Genomic DNA, 18,600 nt, shown 5'->3' on the forward strand with positions numbered 1-18,600 from the left:
AGCAATGTTATTTCCCCCATGTGATCAGCTGATGAATATACTAAATATACTGAATGACCAGGTTTTTTCATCAATGGATTTTTTCTTCCCTGATGGCAGAGGCACATTTCAAAATTTGAAGCACATGTAGATAATATTACCAAGATAGCATTCCTTCACATCAGAAATATTGCTAAGATAAGGAATCTATTGTCTATTATTGAAGATAAATTACAGTATTTCATGCTTTTATCACCTCTAGGTTGGACTATTGTAACACCTTACTGTCTGGTTATTCAACTGGGTGCATAAATAAGCTTTAGTTATTCCAGATTCCAGCAGCGAGATTCCTTACTAGAACCAGAAGATACGAGCACATCACCCCTATCTTATACACACGGCACTGGTTCCCTGTAAAATTTTGCATCGACTTTAAAATACTACTTTTGAAGTATAAAGCATTAAATGGTCTCGCGCCGCAGTATCTGAGTGAACTGCTAGTGTCATACGATCCACCACACCTACTTTGATCAAAGGATGCAGGCTGCTTGTCAGTACCCTGTTATGAAAACCACAGCTGAGGGGAAGATTTTTTTCTTACAAAGACACAAAGTTATGGAATAGTCTTCCATTTAATGTTTGGGACTCAGACACAGTGTTAGTGTTAAAGTCTAGGCTAAAAACCTATTTATTTAGCAAAGCATTTTTGTAAATAGGTAAAAGATCAGATCTGGGCATCTACATCTCAGGCAAATTTGCATATTAAACTTAATTACATACAATTCCAGACAGTACCACAAGCTTCAAATCTACAAGCTTTATATGGAACATTTACAGTAAGGTCAATAAGTATTATCACCCTGTGATTTTGCAAGTTCTCTTACTTAGAAATTATGGAGGGGTCTACAATTTTCAGCATAGGTGCATTTCCATAGAGAGACAGAATCTAAAAAGAAAAATCCGGAAATCACATTGTATGATTTTTTAAACAATTTATTTGTGAATTACTGTGTCAAATAAGTAGGTATTTGATCACTTGCTTATTAGCCAGATTTCTGACCCTCAAAGACCAGTTATTTTTTGCTTTTAAATAGTCCAGCTACACTCTGCTTATGATTCTAAATTAGTAGCACCTGTGGAGGAGTCATGGGAGAAAGTCCTGTGGTCAGATGAGACCAAAGTAGAACTTTTTGGTCTTAACTCCAGTCTCCGTGTTTGGAGAAAGAAGAATGATGAGTATCATCCCAATAATACCATACCTACAGTGAAGCATGGGGCTGGAAGCACAGGGGCCAAAAAAATCCTAGCATTTTGTGGTTTCCACTGTATTAAGGAGAGGATGAACGGGGCCATGTATTGTGACATGATGGGCAAAAACCTTCTTCCCTCAGTCAGAGCATTAAAGATGGGTCGTGGCTGGGTCTTCCAACATGAACATGACCCAAAGCACACAGTCAGGAAAACCAAGGAGTGGCTCCGTAAGAAGCATATGGATTATTTAGAAGCAAAATAACTGGTCTTTGAGGGTCAGAAATCTGGCTGATAAGCAACTGATCAAATACTTATTTGACAAAATAATTTTTTTTAAATAAATTTTAAAAAATCATACAATGTGAATTTGCAAAATCACAGGGTGATCAAATACTTATTGACCTTATGCAGACAAATTTAAGAAATAACAATTATGTAACACAATTCTACTGTTTTTTAATGGCTCCTTAAATAATGCACAAACTGCTCTCAATTCTCGGAATTTCTATTACAACAAATGGAAAAAACTACTAACAATACAACAGCTAAAGCCAGAAGAGAAAGGAGCAACAACGAAACGAGAAGCAACCAAGAGAACATATGTTATAACCACAAATTACAGATGATGTGGAATATAGATTCAATCATCTTAAATATAAGAACAATTTAAAGTAAACATGTAAATATAACATATTAAAGAAAAGGTTTCAAAAGTAATCTTTCTTTATTTATGCAGTATGAACGCTGGTGCAGAAGCCAGTGTCTGATCTTCACCTATTTTGCATCACGAGATATATATGTTATGTTAAAGCAAAATTAAAACGCATGGGCAAAACAAAGGTGATGATCCACCACATGACTATTGTATTCAAAATGTGTGCTGGTCCTCAAGTTCACTCTCAGTAGTAAAAGGACTTTTGTAAATAAAGATGCACGTGGTTCATCTAGGGGAGCTGCAACCATCCGAGGTCCTGTGATCTGTGAATAAGGAAATTGTCAATTTCATGTTTTCTTAATACCTAAAGCATATTCTCTTTACTCAAGTAATTGTATAAAACAACTTAAGTTTTATACAAGTTATATGAGCCTAATTACAAGAAGATACACCCAGGACTGGTCTGTTTAATCATGTTTTGGGATGAAGATTATATGCAGAATTTACACGGAAATGTGCAAGGTGTTTTTAAATGCTAACCGTTTTTTTTAAATATGTAATTTAGTGTTATGCAGTCTTGTGCAGGACCTCCATATGAGTTACTACTTTTACATCCAACGTAACACCAAATTTCAGAAGACTATCTTCCTTTTCCTCTGCTGTGTTTAAATTTATTTTTTTTTAAATCTGTACGTATTTAAAAAAGAGAAAGTTAGCGTTTTGTGGTTTCTAAAAAAACAAACACTTATAATAATAAAAAAAAAAACAATGCACTGATGAGTAAAGTTTCTTATTAGTCAGTTTCAGCAAGAGTCTCACACATGCATAAGTCACGCTCATGCTTCTGCACTTAGATAATTGCACAGGTCCATGTCACGTTTTAATGCAATTAAATAATGACTGACTAAACAAAATGTAATACAAAATGCATGCAACCTTTATATACTATTATACATAAAATTAACATAAAAGAACATATAGTTGTGTTTAGTTATCTTGCTTACATTTCTGAACAAGGACACTTACTTAGCATCTAATTTAGAAATTTTTTTCCCAGTTGCCATTATTTCTGCCACCCTTGAGACAGCCGGGTCGAAGTCCAAGCTGGCTGCTGCAATAACTTCATCATCCCTGTAAGGTGACACAAATATTGTGAGAAAAGATTATGACATTATTGACTGTTAATCAATAATGTATGTATTTACAATGTATTTAGTTATTTTAGCTTTAAAATAATTAAAGCTAAATCTTGCAATTTACTTTATATAAAATGCAAGAAACTTTCTCTCATCAGCACTTCCTTTGAAAACAATGTCCGTATAGCCTTCAGCATAACCTTGACAGAAAAGAGAGGGAAAAAGCGATACTTTGTTAAAAAATATTGCCCATTTTCAACTACCCGTAGCAAAATTACTGGATATTACTACACTATGAGGATGTTAAATCAGCTTTCTTTTTTACTGCCCAACAAATAAACAAAATCACAGATATGACACAAAACAATTTTTAGTAATTTATTTGTAATTAATCATTTGATAGCTCTTTTGTTGGTGCCAATTCCTCCAGTGTGTTATGGTTTGTTTAGGACTCTTTTTTTAAATGGAGACTAATCATCATTTTTAGATTTGTGTCAATATTTATTTTAGAAATGCAAATTACAAAAGGATTCCATAAATTTTAAATCCATTAATTAAAATCATTTCATTTATTGGTTTGAGTTATGTTTCACAAGAGCATCATATTCATATTTAGTTAAAATTAGTTTTGTGTCATATGTGGGATTTGTTTATTTTCTATAAAGGCAAAACTGTGTTTATATTCTTGTAGTGTGGCAATTTCATAATTTTGGTCCATACAGTAAATTTGTTAAAGTGCATTTCTAATGGTCACCTGTGTATCGGATACTTTTTCCCAGCAACACAGTCCAGAAGTATGGGACAGAGTGGAGTTTAGTCTGCTTCTTCAGCATGTTTAAAGCTGCAACCCGACCTAAATTAACATTTATAAACAGAAAATTTAAATTATTCCATTTTTGTAGTTATTATGAATATTTTTACTTGTCTTTCCACCTTACCGTGTGCTTGTGCCAACTGCCAGTGCCCAATATTAACCATTTTATCTGCATGAATTGAAAGAGGAAAGGATGCCACATCCCCAGCAGCAAAGACATCTGGAATGTTGGTTCTCATAAACTTAAAAACAAAATTAGAAAAGAAGTAATGTTTTAAGCCTTTTACAATCTGTAATAATTTGGGGGTTTATTTGGGGTAAAAATTTCTGGGGTTTGGGTTTCTAAGAAGAGCTTTCTTTTCTTTTTTTTCTTTATTAGCTCAAAGAATGCAAATGGCAAAATTATGTTTTCTGGTGTCCATTTACTTAGTGAAATCCAGTGACTTCTCAGAGAATTGTGACTCTTCTTATCACTAGCTCAGAAAACCTTTTATTCTATACCTCAGTCAAAAATTTTAATTTCAATACACCTTCTGGTGCTACTTGGACACGTCATCAGCGAAGAACCCGGGGTCATAGGGGTTTTGGTTTTTAATCTTCATACACCCTCGCCCGGGGGACACAGCCAGGGGTGATCAGTCCCCGGCCTGTGTCCAAGTGGCCTTTAGCTCCACGGATCCCCCCTGCGAATCCACAGCCAACGTGAGGCTCTCTCTGCGACATCTTAGATGTTCGTGGTGGCTTTTTTCAATTGCAGTCCTCTCACTCCAAGGAGTTTGAGGGTTTGCAGCAGTGAGTGGCTTGCAAAGCCTCTGCACCCGACCTTGACTGGCTCACAGTGAACTATCCAGCTGCTGTCCCGGCACACCGAGCTGAGCTCCGCGTACTTAGCCCTCTTGCGTTTGTGGGCCTCTTCAATGCGGTCCTCCCAGGGGACTGTCAGTTCCAGGATGACCACTTGCTTGGTAAGCTCTGATGTTAACACCATATCTGGGCGGCGGGAAGTGGCTTTGATGTTGCCTGGGAACTTGAGCTGTCTACCTATGTCAACTTGAAGCTGCCAATCGTGAGCGGTGGAGAAGAGCCCCCCTGTAGGGCTAGACTGGCGGTGTTGTACCTTCTGCCCTGCTCTGATGAATTGTTTGTTGGGGGGCTGCCTGGGTCTTGCTATGCTGAATCACTGTACAAATGATGTCCACCAAGGCTTTTAGCACCCGGTCGTGGCGCCAGCGGTACCGCCCCTCCCCTAGTGCTTTTGAGCAACTCAAAATGTGCTCCAAGGTGCCTCTTTTCTGGTACAGCTTGCACTCGAGAGTGTCTACCAGGCCCTAGGTGTGCAGGTTGGCTGGGCTTGGAAGAACGTCATAAATGTCATAAACGGACTGGACCAGAAACTTGATCCGAAATGGCTTGGCTTTCCAGAGCTCTTTCCAGGTGATTCTGTAGGAGTTTGCATGTTCCCACCTGGTCCACGTTCCGTGCTTGGACATGCCGACCATTTTGGTGTATCATTCTTCCTCCTCCTTTGCTCGTATCTCGTCCTGAATCAGTCTGCGCCTTTCTGACCCACGAGGCAGATCGTAACATGGCATGGGAAAACAACCGAGACCTGCACGCCCCGTTGCCATGGAACCCACCAGTGTTTTGTGCCTTAGCCTCAGCTTCAGAGACGGCTTTTTGCGCCTGCCACTTCCTTCCGGTCTCCACCAGGATTCCTGCTGCTGCGACTTTTGTATCACTGGAGTCCTTGTACATCAGCACCTCTCTTGAGCGGGTGACTTTAAACTCCTCCGATAGTCCACTCAAGAAAAAATTCAGCTTGGTGAGTGGCCGTACAGGGCAATGCTGCTTAGGGACTGAGGGAGCCCCAGTCATCTCCTGAGGAACTGGCTTATAGACTTCTCTAGAGCCTCGACTGTTGATATTGATACCTCGTAGACTAACAGGGGCCAGAGTAAGACTCCGTGCTGGTATATAATCCAAGCTTTTGAATTTTCCGGGAAGGCCAGATCTGTCAATCGCTAAAAGCCAGATGTTTTTTTTTCCCCCCAAGATCGCCACGAAGAGGATGACAGCCTAATTTTCGAGCTCCCTGACGGTTTTATAAAATAGCCCCCAAATTTTTTTTTTGAAACACTTTGTGAATATTTTACACAACAATGGAGAAAGGGGTTATTACTAGAAGTAGGATAATGGCAACTGTAACATAAAAGGACCATAAAGCAAAACAAAATAGCAGAAGCAGCTCTCCGACATCATTCCCTTATGGCAAAGATAGCTCCGAAGTTAGCTTTCAATGTATTTTCAATTAACTTCGAGGGTTCAGAGCGGACAATAAGGTACAGCTTTCCGATATTAAACAAGAGTTGAAGAGAACAAATGACAGACTGCAGGAGGCAGAGGAGAGAATTAATGAAACAGAGACAGGGCTTCAAGCTACATCAATGCTAATCAAATGACTAACACAGCGTCAAGCTAATCTGAAAGCCAGACTGATAGATCAGGAGGGGCGCACTAGTAGAGACAATTTGAGGATTTACGGAATAGCCGAAGATAAAGAAGGTATGGACATGGTTGGCTTTCTAGATCACCTGTTGAAAAGTGCACTAGACTTTCCCCAGGACAGAGAGCTTGGGATTGAACAAGCACACCGGGCACTGACACCGAAACCCAATAATTCGCAAGCAAGGCCGCGGTCAATCATAGTCAAGTTCTGCAGTTACCAAACAAAGAAAGAGGTGCTTCGAAGAGCATGGCAGAAAAAAGAAGTGTTCTGCAACAATGCTCGTTTTTACATCGACCATGACTTCCCCCCTGAAGTGCTTAAGAGACGAGGGGAGTATGCCGAAGCCAAGAGAGTGTTAAAAGGAAAACAAATAAAATTCCAGACACCGTATCCGGCAAGGATGCACATATTTTATGATGACGGCATTCGGCTGTACCAGGATGCTACGGAGGCAACGAAGGACATGGTTTCACAAGGATTTTCCGTTATAGGATGGTGAAGTCATCCACTAATACAGATCAGGAACAAGTCGTGCTATTATCTACTTGGCAAGTGGCGGGGAAGCGACACGACTGGGGCAAGGATCAGGAATCTGGAGCAGCAGAAGGTTGCACTCAACCCAATAAAAATGCCCGCTCGCAATATAAAGAAAAACTCCAGAAGTTCAGGAAATGATCATCCAAGAAAAGTCCATCTAAGTCATAATTGCAGATAAGTTCTAGCTGACTTTCACAGATGTACTTTGTATTTTGATTGCTACCAACTTTTATGTAGTGTAAATCCTACGGTTTATTATTTGAATAATTAAAGTAGTCAGGACTTGTTAATTGGCGTGTTATCCGAAAAAAAAAAAAAAACTTTTTTTTTGTTTTTGTTTTGTTGTTTTAGTTAAATTATTTACAATTTCATTTGGAGTACCGTACGACCATATAGTAGGGCCCCACTTCTGTCACAAGCTGGGACTTTCCCTCACGGAGGCTTTGATTGTATGACGCCCCCCAAGGCTCTTTTAAAACGAGCCTCAACACCGGAAACAACTGTTCCTGTTTGTTATGGTGGCGTTTTGTTGTTTAAAATTGTTCTAGTTTGGATCTTGTTTAGTGTTTGTAGTTTGGGAGAGGTACTGTTAATGTGTAAGGTGAATACCAGTGGAAGCACTGGGAGGGGTTAATCTTGGTAACCAAAAAAGACTATGGATAAGCACAATCTTAAAGTTACTACATTTAATGTGAATGGTATTTTGAACCCAGTTAAGAGAAGTCAAATACTGTTAAAAATGAAAAGGGAAATTCAAGTGTATTTAAGGTGTAATACTCATCCTATAAGTCAGACCATAGAAGAGGAGTAGCAATTTTAATATCACAAAAATTTACATTTGATTACCCCTTTAGAAATCTCAGATAAGGAAGGGAGATATATAATAATTACAGAAAAAATAGATGACACTATCATAACAATATGTAATGTTTATGTCCCTCCTGGAACTGATTTTGCTTTTTATAGGAAAATATTTGACTTGATAGGAGCCAAAGGAATTGTCTTGTGTGGTGGAGACTGGAATATCCGTCTTAACCCAAAATTAAATTAATCGAAAATCTTAAATTCCACTTAATTACACAGGAAAATAAATGTTCTAATGGCAGGGCTGGGTATACTATATTTTTGAGAGATTTTTATCCATCAGGTCGGGACTATACTTTTTACTCGTGCCTCCATGATGTATACTCAAGGATAGATTATTTTTTTGTACTAAAGCGGGATCGCCATAGAATACAAAGCTGCGATATAGGATCTATTGATTTGTCTGATCATGCACCTCTCTCTTGCATTATATATATCAATTAAAGACAATCTGGGAACAACACGGTGGAGGTTAAATACAAACATTCTAAATAACCAACAATTTCAAACTCAAATTAAAGAAGGTATAAGAATATTCCTTGAAGAAAATGATAATGAGGAAGTTAACTCAGCCATAGTATGGGATGCTTTAAAAGCCGTCATTAGGGGCAAAATTATATCCTTTTGTACTTATGAAAAGAAATTAAACAATTAAGACTAACAAATCTTAATAACGAACTAATAGAACTTGAGAGACAACAAAAAAGAACAAAAATGTTATGAATAAAATAAAGAAAATCATAAATGAAACAAATATAATATACTCTAAAGAAATTGAAAAAAAGATGATATCTATGAAACAGAAATATTATGAATCAGGCTCTAAATCAACTAAACTTTTGGCAAGGAAGCTATAGAAACAACAAATGGATAATACAATATATATAATAAGGGATTTATACTCTTAAAAACTTACAATATAAACAAAAACGAAATACAAAAAACGTTTAAAAAATATTATGAGATATTGTATACACAACCACGCCTAGAGGATGAGCAGCAGATTAGACAATTTCTCTACTCCCTCACTTCACCAGTTATAACAGTGAAACAAAATCAAACACTAATAGCCCCGATGGCTTTACGTCAGAGTGGTATAAGACTTTTCGGTCTGAATTAATACCAAGTCTTCTTCGGGCTTGCAATGCATCATTATTGGAGGCCAAAATGCCTCCATCATGGAGCAAGGCAGTCTTCTCAGTTATTCCAAAAGAGGAAAAAGATAAAGTAGAATGCATTTCATACAGACCAATTTCAACAGTCAATTACAAACTATATGCAAGCATCCGTGCCGGAAGACTAAAAAAGATTCTACCGCAAATAATACATAATGATCAGACTGGGCTCCTTATTTCTCAAAGACAAACTCATGATAATATTAGACGATCTCTGCAGATATTAAGTCATATTCAACAAGACGAACTGGAAGCTCTTCTAATTAGTTTAGATGCGGAGAAGGCTTTCGATTCTGTAAGTTGGTCTTTCCTGTATAGGGCTCTTGAAAGATTTGGCATTCACAACATTTTTGTTAGGAGAATCTGAACAATATATAATAAACCATCTGCCCGAATAAAAATAAATGGGTGCCTTTCAGTTACCATTATCCTAGAACGTGGATTAAGACAGGGATGCCCAATTTCACCACTGCTTTTTGTGCTCCATATAGAGCCTATCGCACAATGGATAAGGCAAACTGAAAACATTAAAGGCATCCGTGTACATAGAGAAGATCATATTGGCTTTATATGCTGATGATATTTTAATTTATTTAAGTAAACCCACTCAAATTTGGCAGATATGCAGGATATAAATTAAATGTACAAAAAACGCAAATTTTGACCTTGAATTATACACCTCCAAAATAAATTAGAGATAAATTCCTACTTAATTGGCATCAAAATTCATTGAAATATTTGGAAATACATTTAATGAAAGAAATCTCAGGGCTAGCAGAGGCAAATCTAGACCCACTGTTAACAAAAATCAAAGATAATATTCATAGATGGAATGCCATCTCTTTCCTAGGTCTCAGTCATAGAATTGACTCAATAAAAATCAACATCCTCCCACGGTATCTTTATCTGTTTCAAGCTCTCCCAGTAGAAATTCCCTCAAAACACTGGTCTGAATTAGATAAGATAATTTCTAGGTTTATTTGGCAAAGGGAAAAAACCCAGGATTAAATTCAAAACATTACAGCTTTCAAAAGCGGAAGGAGGTATAGCATTACCCTATTTTAGGGATTATTTTTATGCGGCCCAAACTAAATATTTAATTAACATATGTAATCCGGTGTATAAAGCTAGGTGGAAAGATATTAGCAACAATGAATGATCCACCAATTCAAGCAGTATTGGTACATAAACATTTGAGAAGATTTATAGATGAGGTCCAAAATCCATGGATTAAAGCCCAACTAAAAATCTGGAATACAATAAAAGAAGAGTTTAAATTGGATTGTAAATTACAAATAATGGTGTGCTTATGACCCTGGTTTTAAACCAAATAGAATGGATTATAGATTCAAATCATGGACCTCAAAAGGAATAACAACATTCTATTCTCTTACGAAAAATAGAGATTTGAAAGACTTTAAAAGTTTAAAGAAAGAATATTATCTTGAGAAACATGATTTTTATAGATATCTTTAACTATGCAATCACTTTGAAAACAACATCAAAAGTAAAACAGACTTTGACGACCCAATTGTAATATTTATAGGTGCTTATCAAGGTGATTCAAATAAAGGTGTCATATCCAAATTTTATAAAGGTTTTAGAATAAAAAAAATTAACTTTACAGAATATATTAAAGAAAAATGGGAAAAAGAGGGTAGTTTGATTGGTGGTAGTTAGAGTGGGTTGATGTATATAAATTCCCATGGAAATGTACTAACTCACTCACATATGGCGGGAATTTGGGTAGAAATGCCTTATCAGATTCTTTATTACACCAAAACAGAGGGCACATATTGAGGGAGGGGACACCAAATGCTGAAGACAGTGTGGGTTTCGGGAAGCCAATCATTGGCATATATTTTGGGAGTGCCCAGTGATAAAACCTTTCTGGGCAGACCTTAAAGCAGTGGAAAGCATAATTAAAACTTCAATGAACCCTGAACTTTTCCACATTATTTTTAGAAAGTGTTGACTTCCAAATAAGATCCTCAGAGAGATACATGGCTATTTGGCATTTTAACAACTGCTGGTAAAAAAAGCACTTACAAGACGTTGGTTGCTTCCTGAACCCCCAACAGGGATGGATATAGTAAATGATATTTATTTTATGGAAAAGATAACTTTTTCTCTTCGTCTGCAAAAGAGTGTGTTTAGAAAGGTCTGGTCCAGGTGGGTCAGATATATAAAACCATTACGGCCAGACTTTGTGGAAGTATAAAACAATTACTCTTGCTTTTCTGAATGGTAAATATTGTAATTTCTATGGTATGCCTTTTCCTTGTCGGAAGCCAGCGGATTTTTCCCCATAGTTTACAACGTAGACCAGGAACAAACATTTGACATTATTCAGTACAGCGTAGGATTATTAAGTTTGTGTCTAACCTGCCGCGAATTGTAAAAATGATTATTGTTATTAATTATATTATTTGGATTTTATTTTGTTTATCTAGTTCTGTTTAAAAAAGGAAATTGATTGGCAGAGAACTATGTAATTACATTTGTTTGGAAATAATGTATTGTTTAAACTGCTACATCAAAATAAAAATAAAAAATAATAAAAATAATAGTAAAATAAAAGCCAGATGGTCAGGTCACACCTAGTTCAGTCCATATAAACTAGCACTGTTAATTGAATGTTTGGCATTAAAGTTTTGTATTTTTTGTTTTTGACATATAATAATAAACATTACTTATACATTCAATAACACTTCCACAGCGTATGTTGTAGTTGATAATCAAGTAACTTACCTTATCGACAACAATGGCATTTTTTGAATCAATTTCCACCATGCTCCCCTTCAGGAAATTAGAGTTTGGAATGACACCTAACGAAGAATAAAAATCAGATATACAGAAACATAATCTATTATAAAATTAATAGTTTTATTCTTACCAATTCCCACAATTATAACATCTGCTGGCAACACATCACCATTTTCCAGTACAACTTGCTTGACCTGCAAAAAGTGACAAAAGCACTGTTACAAAAGCACGTTATGCTTTTTTAAAAACTTTTTTAAAAGTCTTACCTTTCCATTTTCCCCTTGTACCTCTGCCACACCATTATTCATGTAGAACTTTACATTTTTCTCCTCCAACATCTGTTAAAAAAAACTATTTAAAAGATGGACACTTTTACAAAAAACAGTATAAAAGTGAGACGAGACAAAGAAAGCCTCTGACCTGCATAGTCATTCTGCCAATTTCTGGTCCCAGTGAAAACTGATAAGGCACGTTAGATTTGCCCACAACAGCTACACTAGCTGCTTTGTCAGACAAAAAAGCTGCTGCTTCCATTCCTGTATTTATCAAGAGATTCATACAGTATTTGATTTTGTAAAAGGGTCAAATATTAAATTTTTCCTTTTTATACATTTGAAATTATAATATTTGACCCATCCTTACCATCTGGGGTGTGGGGAATCAACAGAATAGCCTTGTGTTTGTTGTTTTATTTTTGTATAGTGTAATAAAACACTTGCAGTCAGGGTTACAATGTATCCTAATCTCTAAAACTAGGGCTCTAAACCCCTTTTCAGTGCCTTTTATCTTGGTTCATGTGTTATTATTAATTATAAACATTTTTGTAAAAGCCCTGTTAGTAAAACAGGAGTCTCTCCATTTATCTAATTATCAAACCAGGGTTTGATTGCAAGACAGGCAACTCCAGCCTCAAGATGCACAAGATAATGCGGTCTCAGTGGCAGTTCCAAGCCGAGATGAAGTAGATCAAATATGCAGATTGGACGATCTGCTTTCGCAAAATCTCATGCTAAAAGAACTTGACATTTGTGTATAAAATTATAGAGCGTTAAGGCATTTATTATTTTTTAAGCTTTTATTACTTACTATCACTCACTGTCACAGAAGGAGCTGGAACATCTTCTTTTTAAGGTGATAAATTTTAAATGTACCTCTCTGTGAAGTCGTTGCTTTGGCTATCTGACCATCGTCATACTCGTAGTCCAGATTCTACAAGGTAAGCATCACCCCTCTGAACACCCTTCAACTTAACTGAGTTTAATTAACACAGTTTTCACCTAAAATGTGTTTTCTTCCATGATACTGCAAGCAAACTTTATCCAGAAACTCTCAGAATCTGTACAGACTTGAGAGGAAGATGCCAGTGATAATTGGTGACCTTGCTGAAAGCCTAGGCATGTGCAAGAAGGTTTTCATTTGATGCTCATTGCTGTTGGTGGTTCATAAAATTAGTTACATGCATACACAAAGCAAAATATACCTATACCTATAAAAGATGTTCCGATGATCACCACCCTGTTGCCAACACTCATCTGATAAATGTCAGCTGCATCTTTGTGGCTCTGCAAGAATTTCACATTCTCCAGTTCAGCACCAGAACACTGCAGACTCCGAGGTCTACAAAATCAGAACTGTTAGCTATAAGTACCTGAAGAAAAACAACAGGAAGAGAAAACACAAAAAGAAAAAAACTGACCTTGCTCCTGTAGCAATCAAGAGCTGATTATAGTGCTGAGTGGTACCATCGTGAAAACTGACTGTGTTTTCTTCTGTATCCATGGACACCACCTGCAATTAAAAAAAATCTGTAAGCCAGGAAGTAATTAAAATTTTAGTAACTTATTTTTATCTCTATCATCTTTGATTCATTAGACATAGCTATACACAGTACAGTATGCACCAAAATATACACTATACAGTATATCCTTTTGCAGGTGTCCACAGCAACATTTGTTCCGGGAATCAGGGTTAAGAATTTGCGTGAACGGTATAAACACTGTCTACAGCAAGGCAGTGCACACACTTTGAACACTTGCATTACACATACCATGGTAAATCAACATGCTAATAGTGTGTATGTTAGTTACTTTTAGGAGAAATAAACTTACAAATGATAACAAAGTCATACTGTTTTGTCTTTTCAATTCAGTACTGTATATTTTGGCACATACAGTAAATAACTCCCTGCTAGAAGGATACAGGAGCTACACAGGAGCCATTTCACATAAATGTGAAATGAAAATTAATTTTGTTTTAGAGATGAAATATGTTGGATGCTGCTCATGAAACTGCAGCTCAGCTTGGAACATGACTGAAATTAAAATTTGTGTCTTCTCCACACACATATGCTAAAGTTGTGGTAAATTCAGAATTTTATTTACTTTTCATTAGAAATGTTGACCAAAAAATTTTTTTTTTTATCTTTTAGTGATCCTTCACTATCAAAACAAACCAAATGGCTTAATGTGCAAATGGCAAATAGTGAAATTAAAATACTGTAAGGATTTTAGTATAAAGTTAGTATAAAGCAATCCCCCTTCTAAATATTATAAACATTGTCTTTTACCTTGTATTGATGTTCATTGTTCCCTATTGCACAAAATCTTTTCCCATTCATCTTATTTTTTATTGACATGTTGTGTGCTGCTATCTGTTTAATACATACACATTATAATCTCACTATTACACCAATGGGGATCTGCCTCAAATTGTGGCCATGAAGTTAAAAAGCAATTTCCCTTCACTGGAACTAAGAGGGCCAAACATGACAATGCCCCACAGAAAGGAATGTCAATAAAGACATGATGTGCCAAGTTTGAAGTGTAAGAAGTTTATATGCACAGAACACAGACCCCAACACCCTGCTTAATGCCTTTAGGTTGACTAGCACCTCAGGCCTTCTTGCTTAAACATATCTGACCTCACTAATTCCTCTTGTGATTAAAGGGCAAATCCCCACAGCACTTTTCCCCAGAAGATTATAACTAGCAAAAGAGGACTAAATCTGGAATGGAATTTTCAACAAGAACAGGTGGATGTGATAGTCAGATATCCACAAATGTGTGATCATATAGTGTATTGTGATAATATTGTGAAAAAATTTCGGCTTACTTCCTTTTCTGTCCATACTTCAATACCATGCAGTTTTAGGAAGTCATTTGGTCGAAGTAATATTTTTTCACTCTCTATATTCATGGCCTGTAAAATTCACATGCATTTTTTTTTCAGTCAAAAACACCAGATTGACAGGTCTAATTAATATTACACAATAATAATATATGAATACATTTTTATTTAATTCTCACTTTGCTCAATTTTGTCTTGTCAAGGGGCAGCTGCTCATCTTTGGTAACCATTATAATCCGCCCCAGGTAGTTATTCTGTCTAAGGGTTTCTGCACATTGCAAAGAGGCAGGCCCTAAAAAAGCACACAGTTAATACAAGCATGTGGATGTTTCCCCAAATATCATTAAAATACATCCAATGAAAAGTTATTGTAAAGCATAGTTTATATAATTCAGATAAATTAATGTTCATAATATACAGTACAAGTGTAACCATTTAGTCCATTGATCATTAACTTAATTTTTTGTAGCAATGCAGATAATGCAAGGATATGGTTATAACTTAGATAGATAGATTGACAAATAGATAGATAAAAAACTTAATTAATCCCGAAGGGACTGTCTCAGATAGCACTAACATTAGCACTAGCACTAAGCTCCTTAATTAAGGCTGACTGGAGTGTTCCTAGTTGCAGTTTACAAAGCATTTTATTGTTTGTCTTAGATTAATCTTCAATACTGACCAGGAAATTATGACCCACTTTTTATATTACACAATATATGTATTTTATGACCTACAAAAAATACAATGCATACAGTATTGTTGACACAAAGCAACAGGGGGCAATGAAGCCAGCTAATCTGTTACAGTATTTTCAAACAGTCGTTTCTCACATGATCTGCAAACTTAAATTTCATGGTCAATGATTTCTGCAGATTTTTACGATTATATAAACATATTTTAAAAAATAAAATAAAACCCTTCAATTCTCACCTCCTCCAATTAAAAGTATGTTGTGACAGACTCCAGGCCTTCTACAGCTCATTTCTTTAACACGTTTAGTCATGTTCTGGGATGAAAGAACAGCAGGTAAGCTATCATTATGCAAACACTATGACTACATTTTACATTTGTTTTCTTGTGCATCACCGGCTTCCAGCAATATGACTGTAAAGTAAGTCCAATAAGCACTAACCTGTTTCTTTCTTGTAACATGAACTTTGCCATTCTCAACTTTCACCTTTAGAAATGAGACAAAAAAAATACATGTTCAACACTAATACAGTATGGTTGGTGGCGGTAATTTTCCCACAAAATTCAAAAATAAATGTCTTCTCACACTACCTTGTATGTGGGCAAAGAATCCAGGCCTGGAAACTCTTCAATGTCTCCTGTTTTAGTGTTAAAACAAGCCCCATGCCAAGGACATCTCACTCTATTTCCCATCAACGCACCTGTTCATGCAATACACATAGAGTAAATGATACTAATGCTGAATTAGAATAACAAGGTGAAAAGACAGCACACTTTTAAGCTTTAAGACTAAAGAACTATATATATATATATATATATATATATATATATACAGAGAGAGAGAGAGAGAGAGAGAGAAAAGGCAACCTTATTTAACTATCAACTAAATACCAAAAAAAGCTGTCTGGATCAGATTACCTTTAACAAGTGGAGCTCCATAATGAGAACACAGAGCTCCCATGGCCCTGAACTCTCCTTCATTTCGAACCAACAGGATTTTCTGATTATCCAGCTCAACCTCCTTCATTCTGCAATAAACAACAGTTGTAAGAAACAGTGACAAAAAAGAATACACACTGCAAGTGTAAGTAACTATTCTATGTTAGAAGCAGTAGTAGCAAATAATGTGTTATGATGATAAGGGGTGAAAATATTACTGTCCATCCTGAAGCTCTGACTCCAAACACACCACCTCTGTAACTTCATCACACTTAGCGTGGGCCATGTTTGTTAATTCTGCAAATACAGTATGATATACAAATTAAAAATATTTACATGAATAAAAAAGAGGAACATGAAAGTGGAACTAAATTATACATACAGTAGTAAAAAATAAAAGCTTTACCTCGTCAACTTCTGAAAGAACTGGGTTTCTTAATGTTTTATGTTGTTGGTTTCCTCACAGGTACAATGACAATCCTCAGGTGTCCTTGGATGAAGATTTTCCAACCTTAAAGGAAAGACAAACAACATAAACCCTTGTAACAAAATAAACCCTTCCTCAAACAACTGGTAAGCACCTATGGGACTGCAAATAATCTCATGATCTTAATCACATACTAGATCTATAGTAGTTCCTGATATAAACTGAGAAATTTGAGAAGTATCTACTCATATTTCATTTAACAAAGACACAAGAACCATGACTCACTCAAACTTCTTGTTTCTTTGTGGTGATGTAACGGAAGCTTCTGTGCTCCACTGTATCGCTCACATACCCCTATAGTATAGGTTTTCCAGGCCTTATAACAATCTTTCTATGTCCTAGTTAAACACAAGAGCACTAGTTCAGCATCGGTACTAACCGCGGCAGTGCTCCATCTGCTAGCGTAGTGTGGTGATGTTAGTCTGTGGTGAAAACAGCTGACGCACGGTGACTCAGTGTATCAGAGCAGGAGGAAGGTGCCGCCTACCGCCCCTCATTGTACGGTTAATAACGCTGCAGGCAGGTGCACAAAGTGTGTATTGTTATTGCGGAAAAAATCATTCGTCTTCCACAACCGCTTTTAAGGCCGGTGAATCTAAAGCACTGGCTCCGTCAGAGACTCAAACAATTAAACATGTATTCGGCTAATAGTTTATTCCAAATAATCACAATACGAGTGTAATAATTTCAAATGATTGTTAAAACAGAATATGAAATTATTTCTAAAGTTAAAACAGTTCGTATTACATGAAAAATCCCCAAATAAATAAATGCGCTAATATGAAAAGACAATAAAAATAATAATAGGGATTTTTTTCGACGAACATTTTCGAGCTGTACTTGTCACGTGGCTAGGGATCACTTGATATTTGAGGAAGAACCATGGCCGTGACAAGGAGGAAAAGAAACAGGCAAAACAAACAATAACAGATTTTAGAAAGAATTAAAAAAAAAAAGAGACATAAAGTGGCGCCAGATACCTTTCAGCCAAAGTAGAGTTTACACATGACACTGAAAATGGCCATCATGTGATTACGAGCTTTGTATACAGTACGTTTGAGTAGAGAAACTGTAAGCGATACTTACAGTTTCATACTAATGGCGGAAGTTATGCGCATTTAAAAAACAAACATTGTAATATATGTCTGTATCGTGATAATTTCGTATCTTTACAGTTTTAAAACATTCAGCAATAAGACATATAAATGTCTATGAACTAGTCCTCTTGTGCTTAACCTAGACACCGAAGGACTAAATATTATTTTAGACATCACCAAAAAGAAACAAGAAGTTTGAATGAGTCATTAGGCCCCATGCTCTCTTATATATATATATATATATATATATATATATATAGTGCCCTGTGTTGCTGCCAAGTTCATCACCAGGCTGCTCACCCAGGAGCAGAAGGAACATTACATTGTTTGCCAAGTCTGCCAAGAAGTCTGTCAACATGCCATGGATGACATGGATGACGAGGATCATTACTTTAGTGTATGTTTACTACTGTACCCTGAGACGAAGCAACAGTCTTCTAAGTGGAAGAGCACATCATCACCATGACTGAAAAAGTCAAGGCAGGTCCACTTTTCCCCCCTTGTATATGGCAGCACGGTGGTTAGCACGGTAGTTATGGACCTCCAGGGTCAAGGGTTCAATTCCCATCTCAGGA

At 36.4% G+C, this 18,600-nt stretch overlaps 1 protein-coding gene across 2 annotated transcripts; it reads right to left on the reverse strand.

The window, feature by feature from the left end:
- Positions 1–1,033: 1,033 nt before the first annotated feature.
- aifm4 (apoptosis inducing factor mitochondria associated 4) lies at positions 1,034–17,360 on the reverse strand. 2 transcript variants are annotated; one of them, XM_053507590.1, is made up of 20 exons: positions 17,154–17,360; positions 16,848–16,952; positions 16,660–16,738; positions 16,421–16,530; positions 16,094–16,203; positions 15,945–15,989; positions 15,743–15,818; positions 14,989–15,101; positions 14,795–14,881; positions 13,380–13,471; positions 13,170–13,300; positions 12,104–12,219; positions 11,950–12,021; positions 11,814–11,877; positions 11,669–11,745; positions 3,960–4,077; positions 3,776–3,874; positions 3,146–3,221; positions 2,912–3,016; positions 1,034–2,208 (listed from the first exon to the last, which is right to left on the reverse strand). In XM_053507590.1, the coding sequence occupies exons 3-20, from the start codon at positions 16,725–16,727 to the stop codon at positions 2,175–2,177; spliced, it is 1,593 nt and encodes a 530-aa protein (XP_053363565.1). In that variant the 5' UTR covers positions 16,728–16,738; positions 16,848–16,952; positions 17,154–17,360; the 3' UTR covers positions 1,034–2,174. The 2 variants fall into 2 exon arrangements, with proteins under 2 accessions (XP_053363565.1, XP_053363566.1); XM_053507591.1 differs by having other exon boundaries at positions 17,308–17,346.
- Positions 17,361–18,600: the final 1,240 nt, after the last annotated feature.

This window comes from Clarias gariepinus, chromosome 11 (genome assembly GCF_024256425.1).
Source record: "Clarias gariepinus isolate MV-2021 ecotype Netherlands chromosome 11, CGAR_prim_01v2, whole genome shotgun sequence".
In the NCBI taxonomy this organism is placed as follows: Eukaryota; Metazoa; Chordata; class Actinopteri; order Siluriformes; family Clariidae; genus Clarias; species Clarias gariepinus.

Bases quoted from the DNA above. Each gene is read 5' to 3' on its own strand.
- aifm4 (XM_053507590.1), bottom strand. From the start codon at position 16,727: ATGGCCCACGCTAAGTGTGATGAAGTTACAGAGGTGGTGTGTTTGGAG. The intron at 16,204-16,420 runs GTAATCTGATCC...TTGCATGAACAG, and splicing joins TGGAGCTCCACTTGTTAAAG to GTGCGTTGATGGGAAATAGA. The intron at 11,746-11,813 runs GTAAGAATAAAA...ATTCTTCGTTAG, and splicing joins TGTTATAATTGTGGGAATTG to GTGTCATTCCAAACTCTAAT.